Raw genomic sequence first — 22084 nt, 5'->3', positions numbered from 1 at the left:
CCAACATGGGAACACCATGATAAGGTTAGCTTTGGAGTGACAAGCTTTTTGAGAAGAGACTCACAAAGATTAGGGGAGCTATGTCCTGGGGACAAACAACAAGGACAAAGACCCATAGGTGGAAATGCTTAACTGAATTTGAGGGACAGGAAAGAGCAGGTGACTGCAGAGTAGACAGTGAGAGCCAGAGAGGTCAGAAAGGAGATACATTGTCCAGGTCATTTGTGTCTGATCATTTAATAGTTTGCATCTTGTTTCACCACCATGGCATGCACATAGGCACTGTGAAAAGCAGTGAGTAGCCAAGCAAGCAACTGAGACTTATATTTCAGTTAGGCCCTTAGTAGCAATATTCTAGATGGGCTTGGTATGAACTCCTGTTAACTGCTTTAAGAGAAAGCAAGGAAGAGAAATGCGTGTATTCTGGGGTGGGGGAGATAGCATAATGGATATGCAACAGATTCTCATGTCTGAGGCTCCAAAGTCTCAGATTCAATCTCCTGCACCACTATAAGCCAGAGCTGAGTGGTGTTCTGTGGGAAATGATAATAATAAAAAAAAAGCATGTACTTTTTCCCCCTGTTAGATTCAAGTCTTACCTCCTCCAGGTGGATGGAGAATGTATAAGCTGTTTGCTTTCTCCCTGAAAGTCAAAAGCAATGTCTCTTCTCCTTCTTTCCTCCTAAGGTAAGAGAGAGGGTGGGGGTAGATAGCATACTGGTTATGCAAAAAGACTCTCATGCCTGAGGCTCTGTTGTCCCAGGTTCACTCCCCTTCTACTTCTTCTAGCGTTTGCCCTTCTTCCGTAGCCAGACAACAGCGTCAGGTTGAGCCTGATGATGAGACCTCCTTTGAATCTGGAGAGGTGGCAGTCGTTGACTATGTGGGTCATAGTCTGTCTGTAGCCACAGGGGCAGTTCGGGTCATCTCTGGCTACCCAACGATGGAACATAGCGGCGCACCAGCCATGGCCTATTCGATAGCGATTGAGGAGGGCCCAATCATAACGTGCTAGGTCAAAGCTGGGTTGATGCTTGCAGGGTTCTGGGATGAGGTGTTTGTTCTTTACCTCAGCTGACTGCCAACTCTGTTTCCAAGAGTCTGGAACAGAGAAGTTCAGTGTAGGTGTAGGAGACCAGTTTGGATGACGAGACGTCAAGCGTTGAACAGGGTGGGCGAAGATATCGGCGTATATTGGCAGGTCCGGTTGAGCGTAGATGTGGGAAATGAACTTAGATGATGCCGCATCCCGACGAATATCTGGCAGGGCGATGTTGCTAAGAACTGGCAGCCATGGAACTGGGATGGAATGGATGGTTCCAGAAATTATCCTCATGGAAGAATATAATTTGGAATCGACCAAGTGGACATGGGGGCTACGGAACCATACTGGGGCACAGTATTCTGCAGTGGAATAGCATAATGCCAGAGATGATGATCGTAGTGTGGAAGCGCTCGCGCCCCATGAGGAGCTGGCCAGTCTTGCAATGATGTGATTCCTCGCGCCCACCTTTGCTGCAGTTTTTATGAGATGTTCGTGAAATGACAGAGTGCGATCGAGAGTAACGCCAAGATAGACTGGCTGGGCTTCATGCCGGATTCTCGTATCGCCAAGCTGCACATTAAGCTCACGCGAGGCCGAGGCATGGTGTAGATGGAAAACAGATGATACCATTTTTGCAGTGCTAGGGATTAGTCGCCATTTTTTACAGTAATCAGATATCAGAAACATGTCTTTTGTGAGTGTTTCCTCGAGGATGTCGAACTTTGATGCCTGAGTTGCACAGCAGATGTCATCGGCGTAGATGAACTTCCCTGAAGAAGTTTCTGGGAGGTCATTGATGTAAATATTAAATAGCGTAGGAGCCAGAACAGAGTCCTGGGGGAGGCCGCTTGAGACAAGTCTCCATCTGCTAGACTTGTCACCCAGATGCACCCGGAATCTTCTGTTTTGGAGAAGAAACGATATAGTGTTGGCCACCCATGGAGGCAGGCATCTTAAGATCTCAACTAGGAGACCACGGTGCCAGACCGTGTCATAGGCTGCTGTGAGATCAACAAAGACAGCACCCGTCTTTAAATTCTTCTGGAATCCATTTTCAATGTAAGTTGAGAGGGCCAGGACTTGTTCGCAGGTAGATCTTCCTGGGCGGAAACCGGCTTGGGCGGGTGATAGGAATTTCTCTGTAAGAGGAGATATTCGTGACAGAAGCAGCCTCTCAAGGAGTTTGTAACACACGGAGAGGAGAGAAATTGGTCTATAGCTGGCGGCCAGTGTTGGGTCTTTCTTTGGTTTCAAAACTGCTATTATCTTTGCACGATGCCAAATTTTGGGCATAGATTCAGATTCCAAGATGTGGGACAGGAATGTAGTGAACCACTTCTTTGCCGCGGGGCCCAAGTTAAGAATGAGTTCTGGGGTGATGTTATCATAGCCAGCAGCCGTTCCCGGTTTAACCCTCTTCAAAGCATCTTCCAGTTCAGACAGTATAAAGGGAAAGAGTTTTGGAGATGGACAAGATAAATGGAAGTGGGATGACCACTCATGGGAAATTTCTCTTTTCCAGACTGGGTCGATCTTAGCACATTCAACTTGAGTTAGGTGACTGGCCACTGAGTTTGGAGATACGGGAGGATGGGAGACGGGAGGGGGTTGGCTACTGGCACCCAGACTATGAAGAAGCTTCCAGGCCTTCCTACTTGAGTGGGTGAAGTTCAGACTTTCCGTGAGTTGTTGCCAGCGGGCTTAGAGTGCTGCATCCAGGGAGGCAATGAGATGGTCAGCCACATCTGGGTCGCCTGACTCATCATACTGCTTTAGTAGTTGCTCGCATTCAGCATCAAGACAAGGTGTATAGTTAGCACGTCTCCCACAAGGAATAGCTTGGGAAGCTGCTTTGAAGATGGCTTGGCGGAAGCGCCTGTAGGAATCTTCAGAGGGGATAGAGTTAATTGGAATTACAGGAATAGATTTGCTGGTAAGATCACTGAATAGATGCCAGTTTGCTTTCCGAAAGTTCCATCTTAGTTTCTCCGAGCACAGAATCAATGGGAGCTGGAGACCAATGTGGATGATAGCTGGGCGGTGATGACTGTGCGGGAAGTCCTTGAGAACTTGTCTCATAGCGGGAAATGCTTGGCCGTTGACTGTGCTAATCCAGCACAGGTCGGGTGACGAGTCTTTATTCCATCTAGCACTGTGAAAAGAGCCTGGCTGTTTGGGATCGTATAATAGGGAGAGGTCATTCGCTGAAGCCCAGTTGGCTAAGATAGAGCTGTCAGCACGAGTGGAGGAATATCCCCAGTCTTGGTGATGACTATTAAAGTCTCCAACGTAAATGGCTGGGTGATTCGGGCTAGGCAGGACCTCATTATCCCATGAGGCACTGGGAGGCTTATATATGTTCACTCCCCTGCAACACCACCATAAGCCAGAGCTGATCAGTGCGCTGGTAAAAAAAAAAAAAAAAAAAAAAAAGAAGAAGAAGAAGAAAGAGAGAGGGAGGGAGAGAGGACAACTGGTAGTCATCATTCTCTTCCTTGACAACAGTGAGCTACTATGTATGCACAGAAGGGAGAGTGTGAAAGGTGGCTCTTTACTCCTGGGTTATCAGAAAATCAAGTGTGGGGATCATGCATGGAGGGACTGCTGACTGGGGTCTCTGGACTCCTGGACTCTCAAATCTAAGTGACAAGTGACATTGAGTCATCTGTCTTCCATACTTTTGTAAGCAATATGCACCCTCTTCCCGGAGCTTCAGTCTTAATTTACTGACTCAACTTCCTGTATTTAAAGGACAAGAACTGGAGTGGAGGAGGGAGAGTAAGGCTCAAATATTTTTGGTAAAGTTTTTTTTTTTAATTTTTCATACTGGTACATATAACAATGATGCTGGCCCACAATAAACAGATTGTGTATTAGTTTTCTAAATTCCATTGTTTTCCCTGATTATCTCAGGGTGCTTTTGTCAAAGGCTAAAGACCATATCCTTTGGCTATTGCTCTTTCCAGTCTTCTCTTCCTTAGATGTTGGCTGCTGCTAAAGAAGGAAGTGGGGTTCACCCAGCCTGACTTACCCTAACTGTACTCATGCTGACTTGTCGTCACCACTTCCTTTTTAAAGTGACAACAAAGGTTTTGCCTTTGTTTGTTTGTTTGTTTTCGAGATTATTTTTTAAATTTATTTCTATTTCTCACCAGATCACTGCTCAGTTCTGGTTTATGGTGTTGTGGGGATTGAATCTGGGATCTTGGCGCCTCAGACTTGAATGTCTTTTGCGTAACTATTATGCTATCTCCCAATTTCTTTATTTTTCATGCGAGAGTGACCGGAGCTTTTCTTAGCTCTGTAGTATGGTGGTACTGGGGATTAAATCTGGGATCTCTGGGTCCTCAGTTATGAGAGAACATCCTATCTTCTTGAGAACACACTATCTCCTTGATCCACAATTTAAAATACTTAAAAAGAAAAAAAAGGTGTGTGCTTTTTATAGAACTTTTTTAAAAACAGAAGGGGTCTGTGTGGTGATATACCCTGTAGAGATTACATGTTACCATGCATAAGACCCAGGTTCAAACCCCCCATCCTCACCTGCAGGCAGAAAGCTTCACAAGTGGTGAAGCAGTGCTGCAACTGTCTCTCCTTTTCTCTGTCTCTCACCCTCTATCATAAATAAATAAATTTGGGGGGCTGGGCTGTAGTGCACCAGGTTAAGCAAACACAGTATGAAGTGCAAGGACAGGTTCAAGGATTCCAGTTCGAGCTCCTGGCTCCCCATCTGCAGGGGGGATCGCTTCATGGCTTCATGGGTGGTGAAGCAGGTCTTCAGGTGTCTATCTTTCTCTCCGCCTCTTTGTCTCCCCCTCCTCGCTCAACTTATCTCTGTCCTATCCAATTAAAAAAATGGGAAAAATGGTCTACAGGAGTAGTAGATTCATAGTGCCAGCACCAAGCCCCAGCAATAACCCTGGAGGCAGTACTACTACTACCACTAATAATAATAATAAATAAATAAATCTTTTTTAAAAAGAGGGAAAATCAAAAGAGGAAGAAGTTATTGCTTACCACTAATACTGATATTACTGCTAATGTTTTGATGTGTAATTTCCAAGTCATTTTTCTTTCTTTTTTTTAATTTTTTTTTTTTAGAGAGACAGCCAAAAATTGAGAGGAAGGGGGAGATAGAGAGAGGCGACAGAGAGATACCTGCAGCACCGCCTCACCACTTGTGAAGCTTTCCCTCTGCAGCTGGGGACTGGGGCCTCAAACCCGTTTCCCTGAGTACTGTAATATGTGCACTCAACCAGGTGTACCACCACCGGCCCCTCATTTTTCTACATTTAATAATTACATGTATTGTATGCATGTATGATTAAACAGAATAGGGCTGTACTGTTTTTTACAGTTTGATAATTATTTTAATTCAAATTGAGTAGACATAGAATACAGATTGAGAATTTAAAAAAATACAAATAAATATCTTCCATAGCATTTTTATCTCTCTCAACACATGCTTGTGAGATTCATCTGTATTCCTGTGTGTAGCTGTAGTATATTTGCTTTCACTCGGGGTGACACTTCATTGTATGAACACACTATGATGTATTTCTCATTCCCCCTCTTTCATTTTTAAACATTTTGATTTACTTATTTCAAGAGGGAGAAAGAACAGAACATCTCTCTGGTAGTCCCAAGGATTCAACCTAGGGTCTTACTCACATAAGTTTTGTGGTCTACCACTAAGCTACCTCCCAGGTGGCAGCCCATTGTTATTTTTGCTAATACTAAAAGACTGCTACGTACTCTTGTGCATGTTTTAGGAGTGGTGGTTCTAGGCCTTTTGCTATGCATACCTCTACTATATAGGATGACGACAGGATTTTCCAAAGTGACAAGCCCCAGTAGCAGTGTATGCATATCAGTTGTGCCATATTTTTTTCTAATGTTAATGACTTCTCAAATGCAATATTTAATAGAGTTTGGAGGGAAGGGTAGGGGAGAGAGATGAAGAGAAAAGAAGAAAATCCTTATTTATTTTTTCCATCTCACAACTAAGTATTTATAATCAATATTGCTTATGATGTCTGCTGAAAGTCAGTTTACTTGCAAGTCATTGAACTCTCCTGCATGACTGAAGGGGAAAAGGTGAGTGAATGACATCTCCATCCCTTCTACCAATTAAAAAAATGTTCTTTTATACTTAAAAAAAGTTTCCATTTGTGGGTGGTGGTATAGCATAATGATTATGCAAAGAGACTTTAATACCTGAGGTTCTCAAATCCCAGGTTCAGTCCCCCACACCGCCATAAACCAGAGCTGAGCAGTGCTCTGGTTAAAAGAAAAAAAAAAAAAAAGAAAGAAAGAAAGAAAGAAAGAAAGAAATTTCCATTTGATAATTTCAACACCTGGGCCATCTGTTTCTGCTTGCAGTGACTATTTCTTCTCTTGATCACAAGAAATCTCATTATTTTATATGCCTCATAATTTTTAAATTTTGTTTGACATTTTTGAGTAGAAAACCCACACAGTCTGAAGCACAGAGCACAGCCTAGATGGCATGTCTTCTTTTCAGGCTGCTGCATATGGGACTGATTCAGTCTGGTTTCACTTCAGCTGGATCTGTGCTGTTGCACCGTTAGTTTGCTTCATTCTGCACAGCTTCTTAAATGTTCTGAGGGCAGGTGCCGTACTTTCCCTTTAAAAGAACTTGATATCTAAGCATTGAAAAACGTCTCCAGCTCTTTTTGTGCTACCAGCTTTCTAAATCACAGAGAATCTTTTTAATTTATAGCTTATTTGTTCACATGAATCTTGGTAATTCCTCTTTATGGTGCTACTTCTCAGGATTCTTCTCTTTGCCTCTTTGCTTCAATCATAGATTTTGGAAAGTAGCTGTCTTATAATGTGTGAAAGTGTTGAATGTACCAGAATCATTGCACTCCTGTGTCTGACTTCAGAACTTCTGAAATGGAGAGCATATTCCAGAATGGTTTCAGCTTTTCTTACTACCTTAAATACTTGAAAGCTTATAGTGCCTTGGATGAATTTGTCTTAGATTTCCTAGCATGCCTTTAAGATTCAGAAGCTGAAAACTTGGAGAACTTAGAATGATTTATTTTCATCTTTTCTGACCTTGGCTTTTGATTGTAGCTGTTTTGAGATTGGTAGAGTCCCACACATCATTTATGACTAGTGTGCTAGTAATGCTCTTGGTGAAGAATTGTAGGGAAGAGATGGCAGATTAGTGAAGACTTACTTTGTGTCTGGGCCTTCATGGAGTTGTAATTAATTAATTAAGTTGTAGTTAAGTTGTAATTCTATTACAAGTTAGAATTCTGTGGCTGGATAAACAGCACAATTGGGGAAACATCAGGCTTGCTTGCCTGAGTTTCCTATCTGACTCCCCCCCACACCCGGCCTGCAGTGCCATAGAGTGGTGCTCTGGCTTGAATCTCTCTTTTTTGCTATCTTATGTGAAACTCTCTTTCTCATATATAATCAATAAAATAAAAATTTTTAAAAAGGTAACTTTTGGGAGTTAAGTTTATTTTGCTCACTTGTGGCCTTCTTATGTGTATGTGTAAGAAAGAGATCAAATCTACTGAAACAGTCTAGTTACAGATAAAACTGACCATTTTTAAGTGTATAGTTTGATGAGTTTTGATAAAAATACAAGGTCATGTAAATATTATTATAGTCAAATTTCATTATACGACCTCCCCAGATCTTATATATTTATCCATAAAAAATAAACAAGCCTCATCTACTAGCTAGGTCAGTTCACTTCATATTGTTAGGAGTCACTCCCGATCCACAATTAGGATCATAACTTTCTTTCTTTTAAAGCAAAATTAGAGTGTTAAATACACTTAAATCTGTAGTATACATAGAATTTATTTATATGCTATTTCTATGTGAAGAATGCTAATGCTTATATGAGTTGTATATATCTTTTCTAAAATTGGAGAAGTAGCTGTGGTTTTTCTAAATTGTAGAATTCTGGTATAATCTTATGAGTAATACTCTCTTTTTTCCCCCCAGCATTAGGCAATGGCATTCCTCTTTGTCTTCTGTAATTTTCTTAGTAATTGACTGTGATGTATTATGTTGCAAACATCTGTCATTTCAGGACCAGGGAAGTAATTCAGTGGGTAGAGCACATGTTGTGCATTCTTGAGGGTCCTGATTCAATTCCAGACATCAAATATAAAAAAGTGGTGATTTGGTCTCTTTTATATATATATAAAAAATTGTTTTGTCACTAAAGCTTCACTGAGGCTTTGTTGGGACTTCAAGCCCAGTGCATTCTTTTTTATTTTATTTTTCCAGATAGAGGGAACGAGGCAGAGTCGGAGAAAGATAGATACAGAGAGACAAAAAGAAACATGATAGTACTGCTCTGCCACTTGTGAAACTTCCTGTTTTGTATGGTGTCCCCATGTGGTGACTAGGGGCTAAAGCCGGGGTTTTTCCACATATGGTGAAATATATAATATACTGGGTAAGCTATTTTCTGACTGCCCCCCCCTTTACAAATTTTTTTTCAAAATGTAAAAATGTTTGTTGCCCCATTAAAAAAGAAAAAAGAAACTAAAACAAAATACTATGCTATGTAGTCCTCTGAGGTCAGATTATTTTCTGGAAATGGCAGGACTACTCTCTGCCTATCTCCATCCCTCAAGTCCACTGAAGCAGGAAACTAGGGAGGAGAGAAGAAAAATCATCACCCAGGGCAGGGAGTATTATGGCGGCAAAAGAGAATGCCAAGGGAAATATTTGTAGCAACCCATGTCATCAGAGACGTAAGGAAGCATCTCTGATTAGATTCTACATAGAACACATATATATCTTTTTTAAAAAGTTATTTATTTATGTTTAGGGTTTTGAATTTATAAAATAAAAATATTGATAAGACTATAGGATAAGAGAGGTACAACTCCACACAATTCCCACACCAGAGTTCTATATCCCACCCCCTCCCTTGAAAGCATTCCTATTCTTTATAGGATTATGAACCCAGATCATCACAGATTATGAACCCAGAATCATCACAGAGTGCACAAGGTGGAAGGTCTGGCTCCTGTAATTGCTTCTCCACTGGGCATGGGTATTGGCAGGTCAATCTATACTCCCAGCCTGTCTCTACCTTTCCTTAGTGGGGCAAGGCTCTGGAGAAATGAGGTTCCAGGACATATTGGTGAGATTGTCTGCCCAGGGAAGTCAGGTAGGCATCTGCAACTTGTCTTGTTAGCATCTGCAACTTGGTGGCTGAAAAAGCATTAAGATATAAAGCAGAACACCTAAAGGCAAGAATAGAGCAGATGAGATTTGGGGTCTCCATTTTGTAAAAAGCCAATGCTATATTTTTTATAGCCAATCCTATATTCCAAGAAGCCCATGACTTTACTAATTTTTGCCTGAGCCCAGCAGATAACATCCAGGTGGACCAAAGGTATTGTCTGGAGAGATGGCGTCAGAGTTGGAAATAAGAGTAGAAAGTTGTATAAGGGAAGAGAGTAGCTCCCAATTATGGGAAAAGTATATAAATACTATTAACTGTAAGCCCCACTGATTTGATCTGGGGCCCATCTTCAGTGCAGGAACCTATGTAACCTCTGCATCCCTGTAGGTCTGAGCTTGCATTCTGTGGTCATAACTAGAAACAACCTAGGCTGTGCTCATTGCAGGACCCATCTTCCTTGAGTGGCAGAGTATGTTGACCCAACCCCGCTTTGGAGAATGGGGCAGTCCCTACCATTGTTGATCCACATTGAAGGCAAGGTCCTGTAGAGGCCCCCAGGAGAATCCACTATGTTGTTCCTGATGGAGATGACCAGTGACAGTGGAGAGAGGGATCTGTTAGAGGATAAACCACATATTTGCTGATACACCCTGAGAATACCTGAGTAGAGATGTAGAAGGAAGAGGGAGAGGTGGCAAGTAGGTAGAACTTGTCTGCATTCACAGCAAAGTGAACATACTGAAGTTGATTGAGAGAAGGGGGGGGGAATCTTCTGTATCATGAAAACAATGTGGTTCTTGGGAATAAGTAATATGAAGATAAAGTTAGCTGCAGTTTTGGAAGCAAATAGAAGTATGCTGCTCGTGAGTTAACCAGTGAATTCGAACTCAACTCCTGGAAAATAGAAATTAACTTCCATCTCTCTCTCTGAACTGATAGTGTAGACAGTCAAATCCTCATGCTGAGTATTCTGTTTTCACTCAAGTGATCTTTGTCTCCAGCATAATGTGAACTCACTTAGGTCCAGAGAGGGTGACAGCTGAAAAAGACAGAAAGGTTGATGGACTCGTATGGTATTGAGGAAGCCTGGGAACAGAGGGCCAAGGTAAAACTATCTCCATAATAGGCAGGCAAGGGGTTCTGGGCTGCAGTGTTAGCACCAAGGAGTTTGAATCACCTTGCCCCTGTCCACCTGTGAGGATGCTCTCCTAGTTAGCTGGAAGCAGATGTTAATGTCAAAGAGTAGGGAATGCCAGGCTAAATCTGTTGCAGGTCTTTAGAGACATGAATGTGATGTGTAGGAGCACAGATATGGATCCAGATTTAAATCCCAACATTGCTAATGGTTCAGCCATGGGGAAGTTAATCCAAACTCTTAACAGCAGATGACCATGGAGTCTCAAATGCTTCCATGATTCTGGACGGACAAGACTTAGGTACTTACAACTAGTACCTCCTTCCTGAGTTCAAGTCATAACCCTTTTTCTTCATAGAAAACTCCTTAGCTTCAGAAGACAGAAAGTGGGGGTGACTGGAGGGGAAGATTTTAATCATTGTATTGGTGTCACTGCTGTGAACTGTCAGCTCAGGCAAGGGATGTTAACACCCTTTGGTTAACACAGGATTTAAGTGTATAGCAACAATAGCTTAGTTTCTCCAAGGCATGGGAATACTTCTGAGGAAATCATTTCCTCAGTTCATTGAGACCTTTCTGAACAAATTATTTCCTTAGTGGGAGACCAGAAGTTGGTATCTCTACAATCTGCTTTGAAGTGCAAACATATTTACAGACTAGGACCTGAGTGTTTCTTTTTAGTAAGAAGGTGCTGCCATTCTTTCACAACTTCCTGTTCACACCAATGTGATATTAGTGATTAATGTTGCAAGCAACTCAAGTCATAAGTAATTCTTAGTAACTGAGCTGGAGTATGAACTCCAAAGGTAGCTTCTTTTTGCTGTTGTAGTCATCGGTGGGGCTTCACTGTTTCAGGCTTACTTTTTTAGATAGAAGGAAAGAAACAGATGGAGAGACAGAGAAAAAGACGGCACAGCACTGAAATTCTCTTCACTGTGGTGGGGGCCAGGCTTGAGTCTGGGTAGTATGCATGACAAAGCAAGCTTACTACCCAAGTGAACTGTGTTTTTAGCCCTTAAAATAGCTTCTTTAATCTTATATCTGGTACTTAAGTTGGGATGGTTGAAGAACAGATTCAGCTGGAGCTGCCAGCTGGAGCTGTCCGCATATGGTCCTTCTAGGATGGCAGTCTTAGAACTCCAAGGCAAATGCTCCTGATAGTAAGGAAGATGCCATGTGGCCTTTTAGGACCTAGCCACAGAATCCACATCTTATCTCTTCCACCATTATTTATTGACCAAAGCAGTCACAAGTCTTTCCAAATCAAAGAACTTAGATCCCATTTCTCCATAAAAAAGAGTACCAAAGAAACTGTGAACTTATTTTGAATCCATACAGTTTATCATTTTATCTGTAAATATTTATATTAGATTCTTACTGCTGCCATGACAATTACCATAAACTTAGTGGCTTAAAGTAACACAAACTTATTTTCTTTCTTTTTTTTTTTTTTGTATTTTTATTCATTTTCCCTTTTGTTGCTGCCCTTATTGTCTTTTTTTTAAATCATTGTAGTTATTATTGTTGTTGTTACTGATGTCATCGTTGTTAGATAGGACAGAGAGAAATGGAGAGAGGAGGGGAAGACAGAGGGGGGAGAGAAACATAGACACCTGCAGACCTGCTTCACCACCTGTGAAGCGACTCCTCTGCAGGTGGGGAGCCAGGGGCTCGAACCAGGATCCTTATGCAGGTCCTTGTGCTTTGCACTGACTCCCTCAAGTTTATTTTCTTACAGTTCTGGAGACCAATGGTTCAGAAATGAACCAGGCAAGGTGTCTGAGAGCTTTGTTCCTTTTTGAAATCTCTAAGGAGAAATTAATTCTCTTGTCTGTTTTGGGCTTCTAGAGACAGCTCACATCCCTTGGCTATAGTCATAATGGCTGGTTGAGTCTTTCTCACATTACATCACTCCGACATCAATGGTTTCAGCCTCCTTTATAAGAATACCATGATTGGTTGGGTGAAATAGTGCAGAGGTAGTGCGCCAGACCTTTATTCCCTGAGGTCCCTTGGATTAAAAGTTTAGTCCCTGGCACCACTGTATTCCAGAATTGAACAGTGCTCTGCTCTCTCATGAAAATAAAGAATTTTTTAAAAGAGCCCTGTGGTTACACCGGGTTCTCTCAGATAATGCACAACAATTTTCCTATGCTAAAGTCAACCAATGACTATTTTAATTACTCCTTGCTGTGTAACATAAAATATCCACAGATTCCAGGCGTTAGGACATGGTTAGCTTTCTGGGAGTGGGGTATTATTTTGCCTAGGACCCTATTTTACTGTATATCTTCGAAAAAATAAGGAACACAGGTCCCCAAGACTTATAAAGAATTCTTTGTCTAACCAGACTATAGTTATGAAGATTGTAAAAATGACTATCATAGTGATTGATAATGGATTTTTATTGCTGGAAATAAAACATCTCCCAGAAACGACTGGGAGTAGTCGTATGAAAAAGTCCAGGGTGAGCTACTCCACCCCTGGCAGCTAGCCTGGGGTTATTATGGACTGTCTCATAGGGTCATCCTTTAGGTTTCTTTTTGTCCAATAATCTAGCTCATATTTTTTTTTAGTGATTTCAAAATTATAAGATAATAGAGGTATAATTCCACACAATCCCCACCACCAGTGTTCTGTGTCTCCATCCTCCTCCAGTGGAAACTGCAATAGTTCTCCTCATAATCTTATTTGGCAGACTTTCATGCTTTTTTTTTTTTTTTGATTGGAGTACAGATCTCTGGGACTTTTCCTTTTCTTAGCATTGATTGGTCTACCAGTTCAACATTGTTTACTTAGGTGTGTGTTTAATTCTAAGTGCACATGAAGTAGACTAACAGCTCACGGAGCAGGGTAGCAGGAAGTAGTGATATCTTAACAGACTGAAAACCTCACTGCCACCATTGTTCAATTGCCTCTCTGTATATCTTCTTCATTGTAAAGTCTATTTGTGGAAGAGTCAATAACTTTAGACAGAGTGAAGACCAGATGGCATAGTAGTGCTCCTGCTTGAGAGAGAGGTTCCTGGCATAGCCAGTGATCAGATTTGACAAACACTGCTCCAGTGCTGGCCCATGTGTGCCACCCGCACTAACTATGGCAGCCTCAACACCAATAAACTTAGCTGCTATGTCTCAGAAGACATTATTGGTCTGGAACTCCTATCTGGGAAGCTACTGATGGAAAAAATGTTGTGATGGCTTTCTAACCCATTGTGGAAACAGACATAGACTTAATTTTTTTATTATTAAAATAGAGATAGCCAGAAATCGAGAGGGAAGGAGAGAGAGAGAGAGAGAGAGCGCTGCAATAATGCTTCACAACTTGCAAAGCTTTTCCCCTGCAGGTGGGGTCCAGGGGCTCTAACCTAGGTCTTGTGCATCGTAACATGTGTGTTCAACCAGGTGCGCCACCACCCGGCCCCCTAATTAAAAAATTTGAAATATAAAGATAGTACTTTTATTTATTTATTTATTGCCTCCAGGGTTATCGCTGGAGCGCTTCCGGCGGCCGTTTTTCCTTTTATTATTATTTTTTAAATCTTATTTGGTAGGACAGAGAAAAAATTGAGAGGGGAGAGGAAGATGGAGAGGGAGAGAAAGATACCAACAGACCTGCTTTGTCACTCGTGAAGCGTGCCCCCTGCCGGTGGGAATGGGGTGCTGGAGCCCGGATTCTTGTGCGGTTACTATGTGTGCTTAACCGGGTGCGCCACCGCCTGGCTCCCCAAAATAGTACTTTCATTTACTCTCCAGTCAGAAAGTGTTTAGTAGTTTAACTTACCTGAACCCCATCAACTCTAATTTTATGTTATTCAGAGTGCTCTTTCTCTCACACAAGAAGCCATTGTTTATGTAGCCAGTGCTACTATTGATTTACCAATATACTTGCCAACATTGCTACTCTTTATTCTTCTCTGAATCTCTGATTTTCTATTTGAAATGTGCAAAGAGTTTGACACAAGTTCTCTCAGTCTTTACCTTAACTGGAGAACATATTTGCTAGCTACAGAACTGTAATTAAGTAAGTTTTGTCTTTGATTATATAAACATATAATCTCACTGAGAGTTGCTTCATTTTTCCTAAACAGTTTTTCTCTATCATCTTTGAATTGTAGAGTGTGTTCATGCATTTGTTGTTAATGTTTTGTTTCTTTCTTAGCCTATGAGGAAATGTGCCACTGACATAATGTAAAGCCTGCTGTCACTGGAAATTTTTCTCTCATTTTTTCTCTTTTCTCTTATCTTCCATTATTACCTACACACCCCTAATCATTCCCTCTTATGAATCTGATTTGTCAGGGGAAAACATAACAAAACCAAAATTTATTTAAGAAAACAAAAGGATTCTCTATTATTCTAACATGTTTTTGTACATGATAAGTCTAATTGTTCTTTTATTTTCCAATATTTTTGACAACATTACAAATAAAACTCAGGTGATCTGGGAGGTGGCACAATGGATAAAGCATTGAATTCTCTACCATGAGGTCCCAAGTTCAGTCCCTGGCAGCACATGTACCAGAGTGATGTCTGCTTATTTCTATCTCTCTTCCTATCTTTCTCATTAATAAATAAATAAAATCTCTTTTTTAAAAAACTAAAGCTCAGTAATTACATATCATGAACTAGCAATTTTTGCCTCTAAGACTAGGACTTAGTCATGAAAGATAATAATTACTGTTGCAAAAAACACATTTATAAAAAATTTTAGAATATTGATTTAATTTCTTCAATAAATGGTGTTGGGAAACTTGGGTTGAAATGTGCAGAAGAATGAAAACAAATTACTACATTTCACCAGAAACAAAAGTAAATTCAAAGTACAACAAGGACTTGGATGTTAGACCAGAAACTATCAAATACTTAGAGGAAAGTATTCTGACATTTTTATCAGAGTAAATGATTCATTAAAAATTCAATAAGCTGGCCGGGCGGTGGCACACCTGGTTATGCTCACGTAGTACAAAGCTCAAGGATTTCTGCAAGGATCTGGTTGGAGTCCCTGCTCCCCCACCTGCAGGGGTTATGCTTCAGGAGAGGTGAAGCGCCCTTCTCAATTTTTCTCTGTCCTAGCCAAGAAAATGGGGGGAAAAAAAAGCTGTTTAGAGCCCAGCCCTCACCACACTGAAGGAAGCTTTAATACTGTGGTCTCTTTTACTCTCTCTGCCTCTATCTCTATCTAAAAAACAAAACAAGCAAGCAAAAACTCAAAAGCACCTGTTGATAGGTTTGGTCCAATATTTACCCAGACATAGGACTAATAGCATTTATCATCACCGTGAATGTGAGTCAGCCACTGTAGGATGGACTAGGAAGGGGTCTGGGGATAAGAGAGTGTTAAACAATTTATCAGAGAAAACATCAAATAAATAAAATAAGTTAAAGCAGTTAAATAGCTTAACTAAATGAATGGAGGCTTTTAGAATATGGGGGTGAGGGACAGTCTCAGGTTGTGAGGAAGTTTCCTGTTTCAGGTCCATGCCACCCAGTTGATTCAAACCTTAACAGGTTCCTTTTGGACCACTCAATGATTCTTCTCTATGTCACTGATGTATTCCTGGACCCAGGCATTTTTAGGATTGGCACAGATTTGCTGGCCCTTTTTGGTGAGAAAGCTGTGAAGAGGGCAGAAGTATTAATTTAAAGTAAATGAGTAAGGACATTTCTGACAACCCATGATCCTTCATCTTCATCTTTGTGGGCAGTTCAGGACTAGTTTGTCTTATCAAGGAACTATTACCCCCAAATCAGGGACTTCTGGTCTTTTCCTGAGTCATTTATGGAGATTAACACCAGGCTACCTCTTCTGATATCTCTTCCTCTCCTTTCTTTCTCTACTTCTAGACACATCCATTCTGGTTCCCTCGGGTCCCATCTCATATTAGGAATATTAGGAAATAAGCACAGAAGGTACCTACCCAGAGCAGGGCCTTCCCAGGCCCTTTCTTATTTGCAAGTTAGGGCACTTGTCAACAGCTCCCTGTCTCAACTCCTGTCTATATGCTCCTGTCCCTACAACTTGTGTCTCTCCATGGTAGGAAGGAGGGTTGATACTTACATAATACCATTTTGGAGACATTGGCCACCGGTTTCAAAATAGCCCACCACGTATTTACGAGGGATCTGCCGGGAGATGAAGGAGAAGCAGCAGGTGGCTGGGCTGTAAGTTCTTTCTGTGAGGGAACAAGACACCAGAAGGGAAATCAGGGGCATGGAATAGTCTGAAGGGTCAGAAAGAAAGGGAGAGACTGCAGAGTTCAGAGCTGAGATTTTGGCAGATAGAAACTAAATGATTTAACTCTTGCTTGCTTATTTCGCATTAAATTTTACCAGCTTTGTCTTTGGTTTTGTTTCTCCATTTTGGTTTCTATCTTACTCTACAGGAAGCCTTCTCAAATCTCTTCTGACTCTTTTTGGAATTTTCTTTTCTTTTTATATATTTTTTTTATAATTTTTAAATTTATTTTATTTATCTATTCCCTTTTGTTGCCCTTGTTGTTTTATTGTTGTAGTTATTATTGTTGCTGTCATTGTTGGATAGGACAGAGAGAAATGGAGAGAGGAGGGGAAGACAGAGAGGAGGAGAGAAAGATAGACACCTGCAGACCTGCTTCACCGCCTGTGAAGCGACTCCCCTGCAGGTGGGGAGCTGGGGTTCGAACCGGGATCCTTATGCCGGTCCTTGTGCTTTGCGCCACCTGCGCTTAACCCTCTGCACTACAGCCCGACTCCCTCTTTTTATATTTTTATTTATTTATTTGTTATTGGACAGAGACAGAGAGAAATTGAGAGGGGAGAGGGAGATAGAGGAGAGAGACAGAGACACCTGCAGCCCTACTTTATCACTTGTGAAGTTTTCCCCCTGAAGATGGGGACCAGTGGCTTGAGCCCAGGTCCTTGTGCACTGTAATATGTGCACTTAACTAGGTGCGCCACCGTCTGGTCCCGGATTTTTTTTTTCTAATCTATTAAGTCATAAACTACTTAGGTGAGTGTAAGGACAATTCTTATGATTCTCAAGAATGGTTGAAGTAATTCTAAAACTAACCCAGGACAAATAGGAAATAAATAAACCTAGATTCTGCCTCATGCTAATAAAATCATACGTTAGACTTTTATTATCTCATGCAAAAAAGTAGGACTGACCCAACTCCATAATTTCCTTTCGAACCTCTTGAAAAAAACAATCTTGGTATTTTGAAATCCTATCTGAGGTGCTCTAATTTCATGTGAGGGTGCTCAGGTGACAGCTCTTGGGAGACAGGGTCTGACTTCTGACCAGAGTGTGGAGAGCTACAGTTAAAAGGAAATGGAGAACAGGCTCACCTTGTGCGTAGGAGCAGAGGACCTTGGTGCAGAAGAGGACAAAGACAGCAGCCACGAGGAGCTTCATGATGCTGGTGGGCAGGGGATCCTGGACTGAGTGGAGAGCTCACTACTTCTGATCTTTTGTTGAGATCTATGCTATCTCCCCTCTTTTTTATAAGCTGCAGAAATAGAAACCAGAGGTGCCTATGCAAAAAAAAAAAATGTGAGTATCGTGGTGTCATGTGAGTTATACAACTCAGGGTTGCCTGTGGTTGCTATGGAGGTTTGGAATGGACACAAGAATGGTTGGTTCACTTGGGGTGCTTTTGAGGAAGTTGTTTTTCCAGATGGACGACCAGGAGTTGGCATCAGCCAGGAATAGTGCTTAGCTGTTTCCTCTTCACATGACAAACCTCTATCTATCTATCTATCTATCTATCTATCTATCTATCTATCTATCTATCTATCTCTCTGTCATTGCCACCAGGGTTATCACTGAGGCTTGGTTTCTGCACAATGAATTTATCGCTCCTGGAAGTCATCCCCCCCTTCTTTCTATTTTTAGTTGATAGGCAATAGAGAGGGGAGGGAGAGAGAAAGACAGACACATGCAGACCTGATTCATCACTCATGAAGCTTGCCTCCTGCAGGTGGGGAGCAGGGGCTTATACCCAGGTTCTTGTGTGTTTGGTTCCTTAGGCTATATCCCCAGGAGAGGAACTGCAGGGTCATGGGGAAAGTCCATGTCCTTCTGAGAGTTCTCCAGACTGTTCTCCACAGGGATTAGATCAATTTATATTCCCACAAGCAGTGTAGGAAGGTTTCTTTGTCCCCACAACCTCTCCAGTATTTGTTGTTGCTGTCATTTCTGATTTATGACATTCTCACAGGGGTGAGGTGGTATCTCATTGTTGTCTTTATTTGCATTTATCCTAGAAACCAGTAGGGCCTAGTGTTTGAATCATGTTAAGTCTAAATTTTCCCAACTAAAAATTAGTCCTCTCTATCTACCTTTTCAGATTCAAAGACTTGGATAGACAAACTTCTTTGGGAAAGAGCCCAGGACATTTTGAAATATTTTGTGAAGTTCTTTGCTTTTACTTAAGGAATCTTAAGCCATTGAACTTAAGTAATGTAGTGTAAACGTCTGTTCAGATCATTAGGGCACATTCTAAACAGGAGAAAGGACAAGGGTTGTAAGAGAGACTTGTAGTACAGAAGATACTTGAGAGCTGAGAACTACAGTCAGAAGCTGATTGACAAACTCATTGGGATGGCAGAGGAGCAGATGTAAAGCCAAGCCTCTTGGAATCCAACTCACATGCTTATCCCCTTATAGTCAGCTGTAGACTACAAGGCTGGGGTTATTTCTGGTTGAGTAAATTAAGTGTCTCTTAAAAACACAGAGATGGGGAGTTGAGTGGTAACACAGCGGGTTAAGCGCACGTGACGCAAAGCATAAGGACCAGCTTAATGATCCTGGTTCGAGCCCCTTGCTCCTCACCTGCAGAGGAGGTGAAGTAGGTCTGCAGGTGTCTTTCTCTTCCTCTATATCTTCCCCTGCTCTCTCCATTTCTCTCTGTCCTATCCAACAACAACGACATCAACAACAACAACAATAATAACTACAACAATAAAGCAACAATGGCAACAAAAGGGAATAAATAAACATAAAAAACAGGGATGGACTGGCTAAGTCATATAATATTAAATATAAGAAGGGAAAAAGCAAGTCAGTAATAGAAGTATCAAAGCCTAGAAAAATCAACTTGAAAGAAACTAAATGCTACTAATGGTCAGTTCTGGATAATAGATTGGGTAACAGAATTTAGCCTGTCTTTAAGGAAACAGGAGGCTGGAGGGGAAGTAATGGTGTCATGTAATGAGTTGCACATGCCTTGACACATGGGTCACATGGAGTCTCAGGGTACATTAGAATAGCTCAACTGCTTACTTATTGGGGCTGAAATTGGAAATTGTTTGGAAACAATTTGGACAATGAAGTGAGGTGAGCTGATGCTAGTATCAGAGCTATAACTGTGTGGAGAGATCTACAGATTAATGATTCCTTCCCCAGAACACATCTGATGCTCTGCTACAGCTCTTCTGAATACATCTAGTCACCTCTATTGTGATGGTACAGCATCCTGGACACACAAGTCACACTTAAACCACACTTCGGCCGAAAGGGACCATGACATCATGTTGATTGGTGTTCTAAGGAAATGACTAAGCAATGAGGTGGGGGTAAGCCGGACAGAGTCAGGAATGCTTGCCACTGGGGAGTCAAGCTTAGCTGATTCCTCTACCAAGAACAGATCTATCTTTTCTCTTTACAAAGATATTTCACAGGTGTAGATGTGGCAAATATTACAATGCCCCAGAGTCTCATGTAACTAAGACCATGACTGATCTAGAGACAGATAGACAAAATGGAGTTGGGGAAACATAGACAAGCATAACAAGAATGATGAGGTTAGTTTTCCAACCACTGTTTCCTTTTTTCAAATATCTGTAAATCCCTACAGTAAGCCATCACTAGGTTAAACAATAGAAAATGCACATGAACATGTGCTAGGTATGGGGTATCTATGGAGATGAGGAGACTTAATGCCCTTATCTTTTGACACAAAAGCCTACAACTGGGAAAATATCTTATGGAGATAACCTCATTTATGGAAAACGCTTTATGGATATAGATGTTTGTTACAGTTTAGAAAAATTAAAACGTGGTGCTAGTCCAGATACGCTACAATAACATATGATACCTTTACTGCACTAGGCTGATGGTTGGGTAAATTAGGCATTTCTGAAAACCATTAAAATGATTTGGAAAAGTCACATGATGTTAACGTTAAGTAATAAAATATAAAATTTCATCTATACTGTGACTAAAACATATCCTATAGTAAAAAAAAAAAAAAAGGAAGGGTGGAGCAAGTAAGCAATGAAAGTAGCAAACCTGGGGGTGATACACTTAAAGTAAAAATGCTAATAGTGGATAGATTTAGGTAACAGAAATGTACCTACTATCAGGGAAAGAAACATTATTACATTAAGCTTCAGAATTTGAAATAAGGTTAAAATATAAGCATTTCTGGGTTTCCCTTCCCCTGATCCATAAGTGCTATGTGACCTCATTTTTGATAGGAAAAAATGTTATATTAAAACATAAGAGCAAATAGTAATAATAATAATAAAGCAGACATTGTACAATGTGGGGGTAGGCATATTCTATCTCAAATGTACTCCACTAACTTCCTTTTCTTCTTACCCAATTTAAAAAGTTTTCCAGGTCTCTGCTATGTGCTAGGGCTGGAAGCTCTAAGCCACTGGAGGGGATGTCCTCTTAATTCTTTCTTGCAAATGTCCATTTTCAACTCTACAGGTCACTTTAATTCTTCTTTGCTAGAGGTTATTTTCTGGCAGGCTTCTGGATGTGTATGAATCACCTATTATTTTTTCAGGCAACAAGATAGGGTCGAAAGCATCAGTTCAAAAAGAAAGCACCAGTTCCAGGCTTACAGGTCAACTCAAATCAACTTCTACTGTTTTCTGTTTTGTTTTGATGTGGAGGTTGTAAGTGCCAATTTCCAGGCCTGTAGACTGAAGAGAGTCATGGGTCTAATTCTTGCTTGCACTACTTGGTTAGAATTTCATATATGCCACAATAAAGTGGATAGAGAGGAAACATCTCATATCCTTACTTGCCCTGCTGCCTACCCAACTTTCAGAAAGGAAATCTTTAATTTTTCTGTGCTTTATACATTTTTAAAATTAGCTTTTACTATGTCTGGGAGTAAGCTGCAGTTACATTACAAATTATGCAGAAAACCGTACATCAAATTAAAAAGCTTCTTCACAGCAAAAGAAACCACTACCCAAACCAAGAGACCCCTCACAGAATGGGAGAAGATCTTTACATGTCATACATCAGATAAGAGTTTAATAACCAACATATATAAAGAGCTTGCCAGACTCAACAACAAGACAACAAATAACCCCATCCAAAAATGGGGGGAGGACTTGGACAGGATATTCACCACAGAAGAGATCCAAAAGGCCGAGAAACACATGACAAAATGCTCCAAGTCTCTGATTGTCAGAGAAATGCAAATAAAGACAACAATGAGATATCACTTCACTCCTGTGAGAATGTCATACATCAGAAAAGGTAACAGCAGCAAATGCTGGAGAGGGTGTGGGGTCAAAGGAACCCTCCTGCATTGCTGGTGGGAATGTCAATTGGTCCAACCTCTGTGGAGAACAGTCTGGAGAACTCTCAGAAGGCTAGAAATGGACCTACCCTATGATCCTGTAATTCCCCTCCTGGGGATATATCCTAAGGAACCCAACACATCCATCCAAAAAGATCTGTGTACACATATGTTCTTGGC

General features: G+C 41.1%; 2 protein-coding genes and 1 long non-coding RNA gene across 3 annotated transcripts in view; all 3 read right to left on the bottom strand.

The window, feature by feature from the left end:
• Window positions 1-3706, bottom strand: part of LOC132541738 (uncharacterized) — a 29075-nt gene extending 25369 nt beyond the window's left edge. Inside the window, exons 1-2 of the long non-coding RNA XR_009552835.1 lie at window positions 3601-3706; window positions 600-682 (exon numbers count right to left, since the gene is read on the bottom strand). This is a non-coding gene — a long non-coding RNA (uncharacterized LOC132541738). The remainder of the gene's footprint in view (window positions 1-599; window positions 683-3600) is intronic.
• The window catches only part of LOC103108121 (C-C motif chemokine 15-like), a 290207-nt gene that overhangs the window by 34477 nt on the left and 233646 nt on the right, over window positions 1-22084 (bottom strand). The window lies entirely within an intron of this gene.
• Window positions 14683-17889, bottom strand: LOC132541998 (C-C motif chemokine 3-like). The gene is made up of 3 exons (XM_060203948.1): window positions 17706-17889; window positions 16438-16552; window positions 14683-15994 (listed from the first exon to the last, which is right to left on the bottom strand). The coding sequence occupies exons 1-3, from the start codon at window positions 17770-17772 to the stop codon at window positions 15904-15906; spliced, it is 273 nt and encodes a 90-aa protein (XP_060059931.1). The 5' UTR covers window positions 17773-17889; the 3' UTR covers window positions 14683-15903.

This window comes from Erinaceus europaeus, chromosome 12 (assembly GCF_950295315.1).
Source record: "Erinaceus europaeus chromosome 12, mEriEur2.1, whole genome shotgun sequence".
NCBI lineage: Eukaryota > Metazoa > Chordata > Mammalia > Eulipotyphla > Erinaceidae > Erinaceus > Erinaceus europaeus.
The sequence above is the reverse complement of the archived record's forward strand: the minus strand, read 5'-3'. Positions and strand labels throughout refer to the sequence as shown.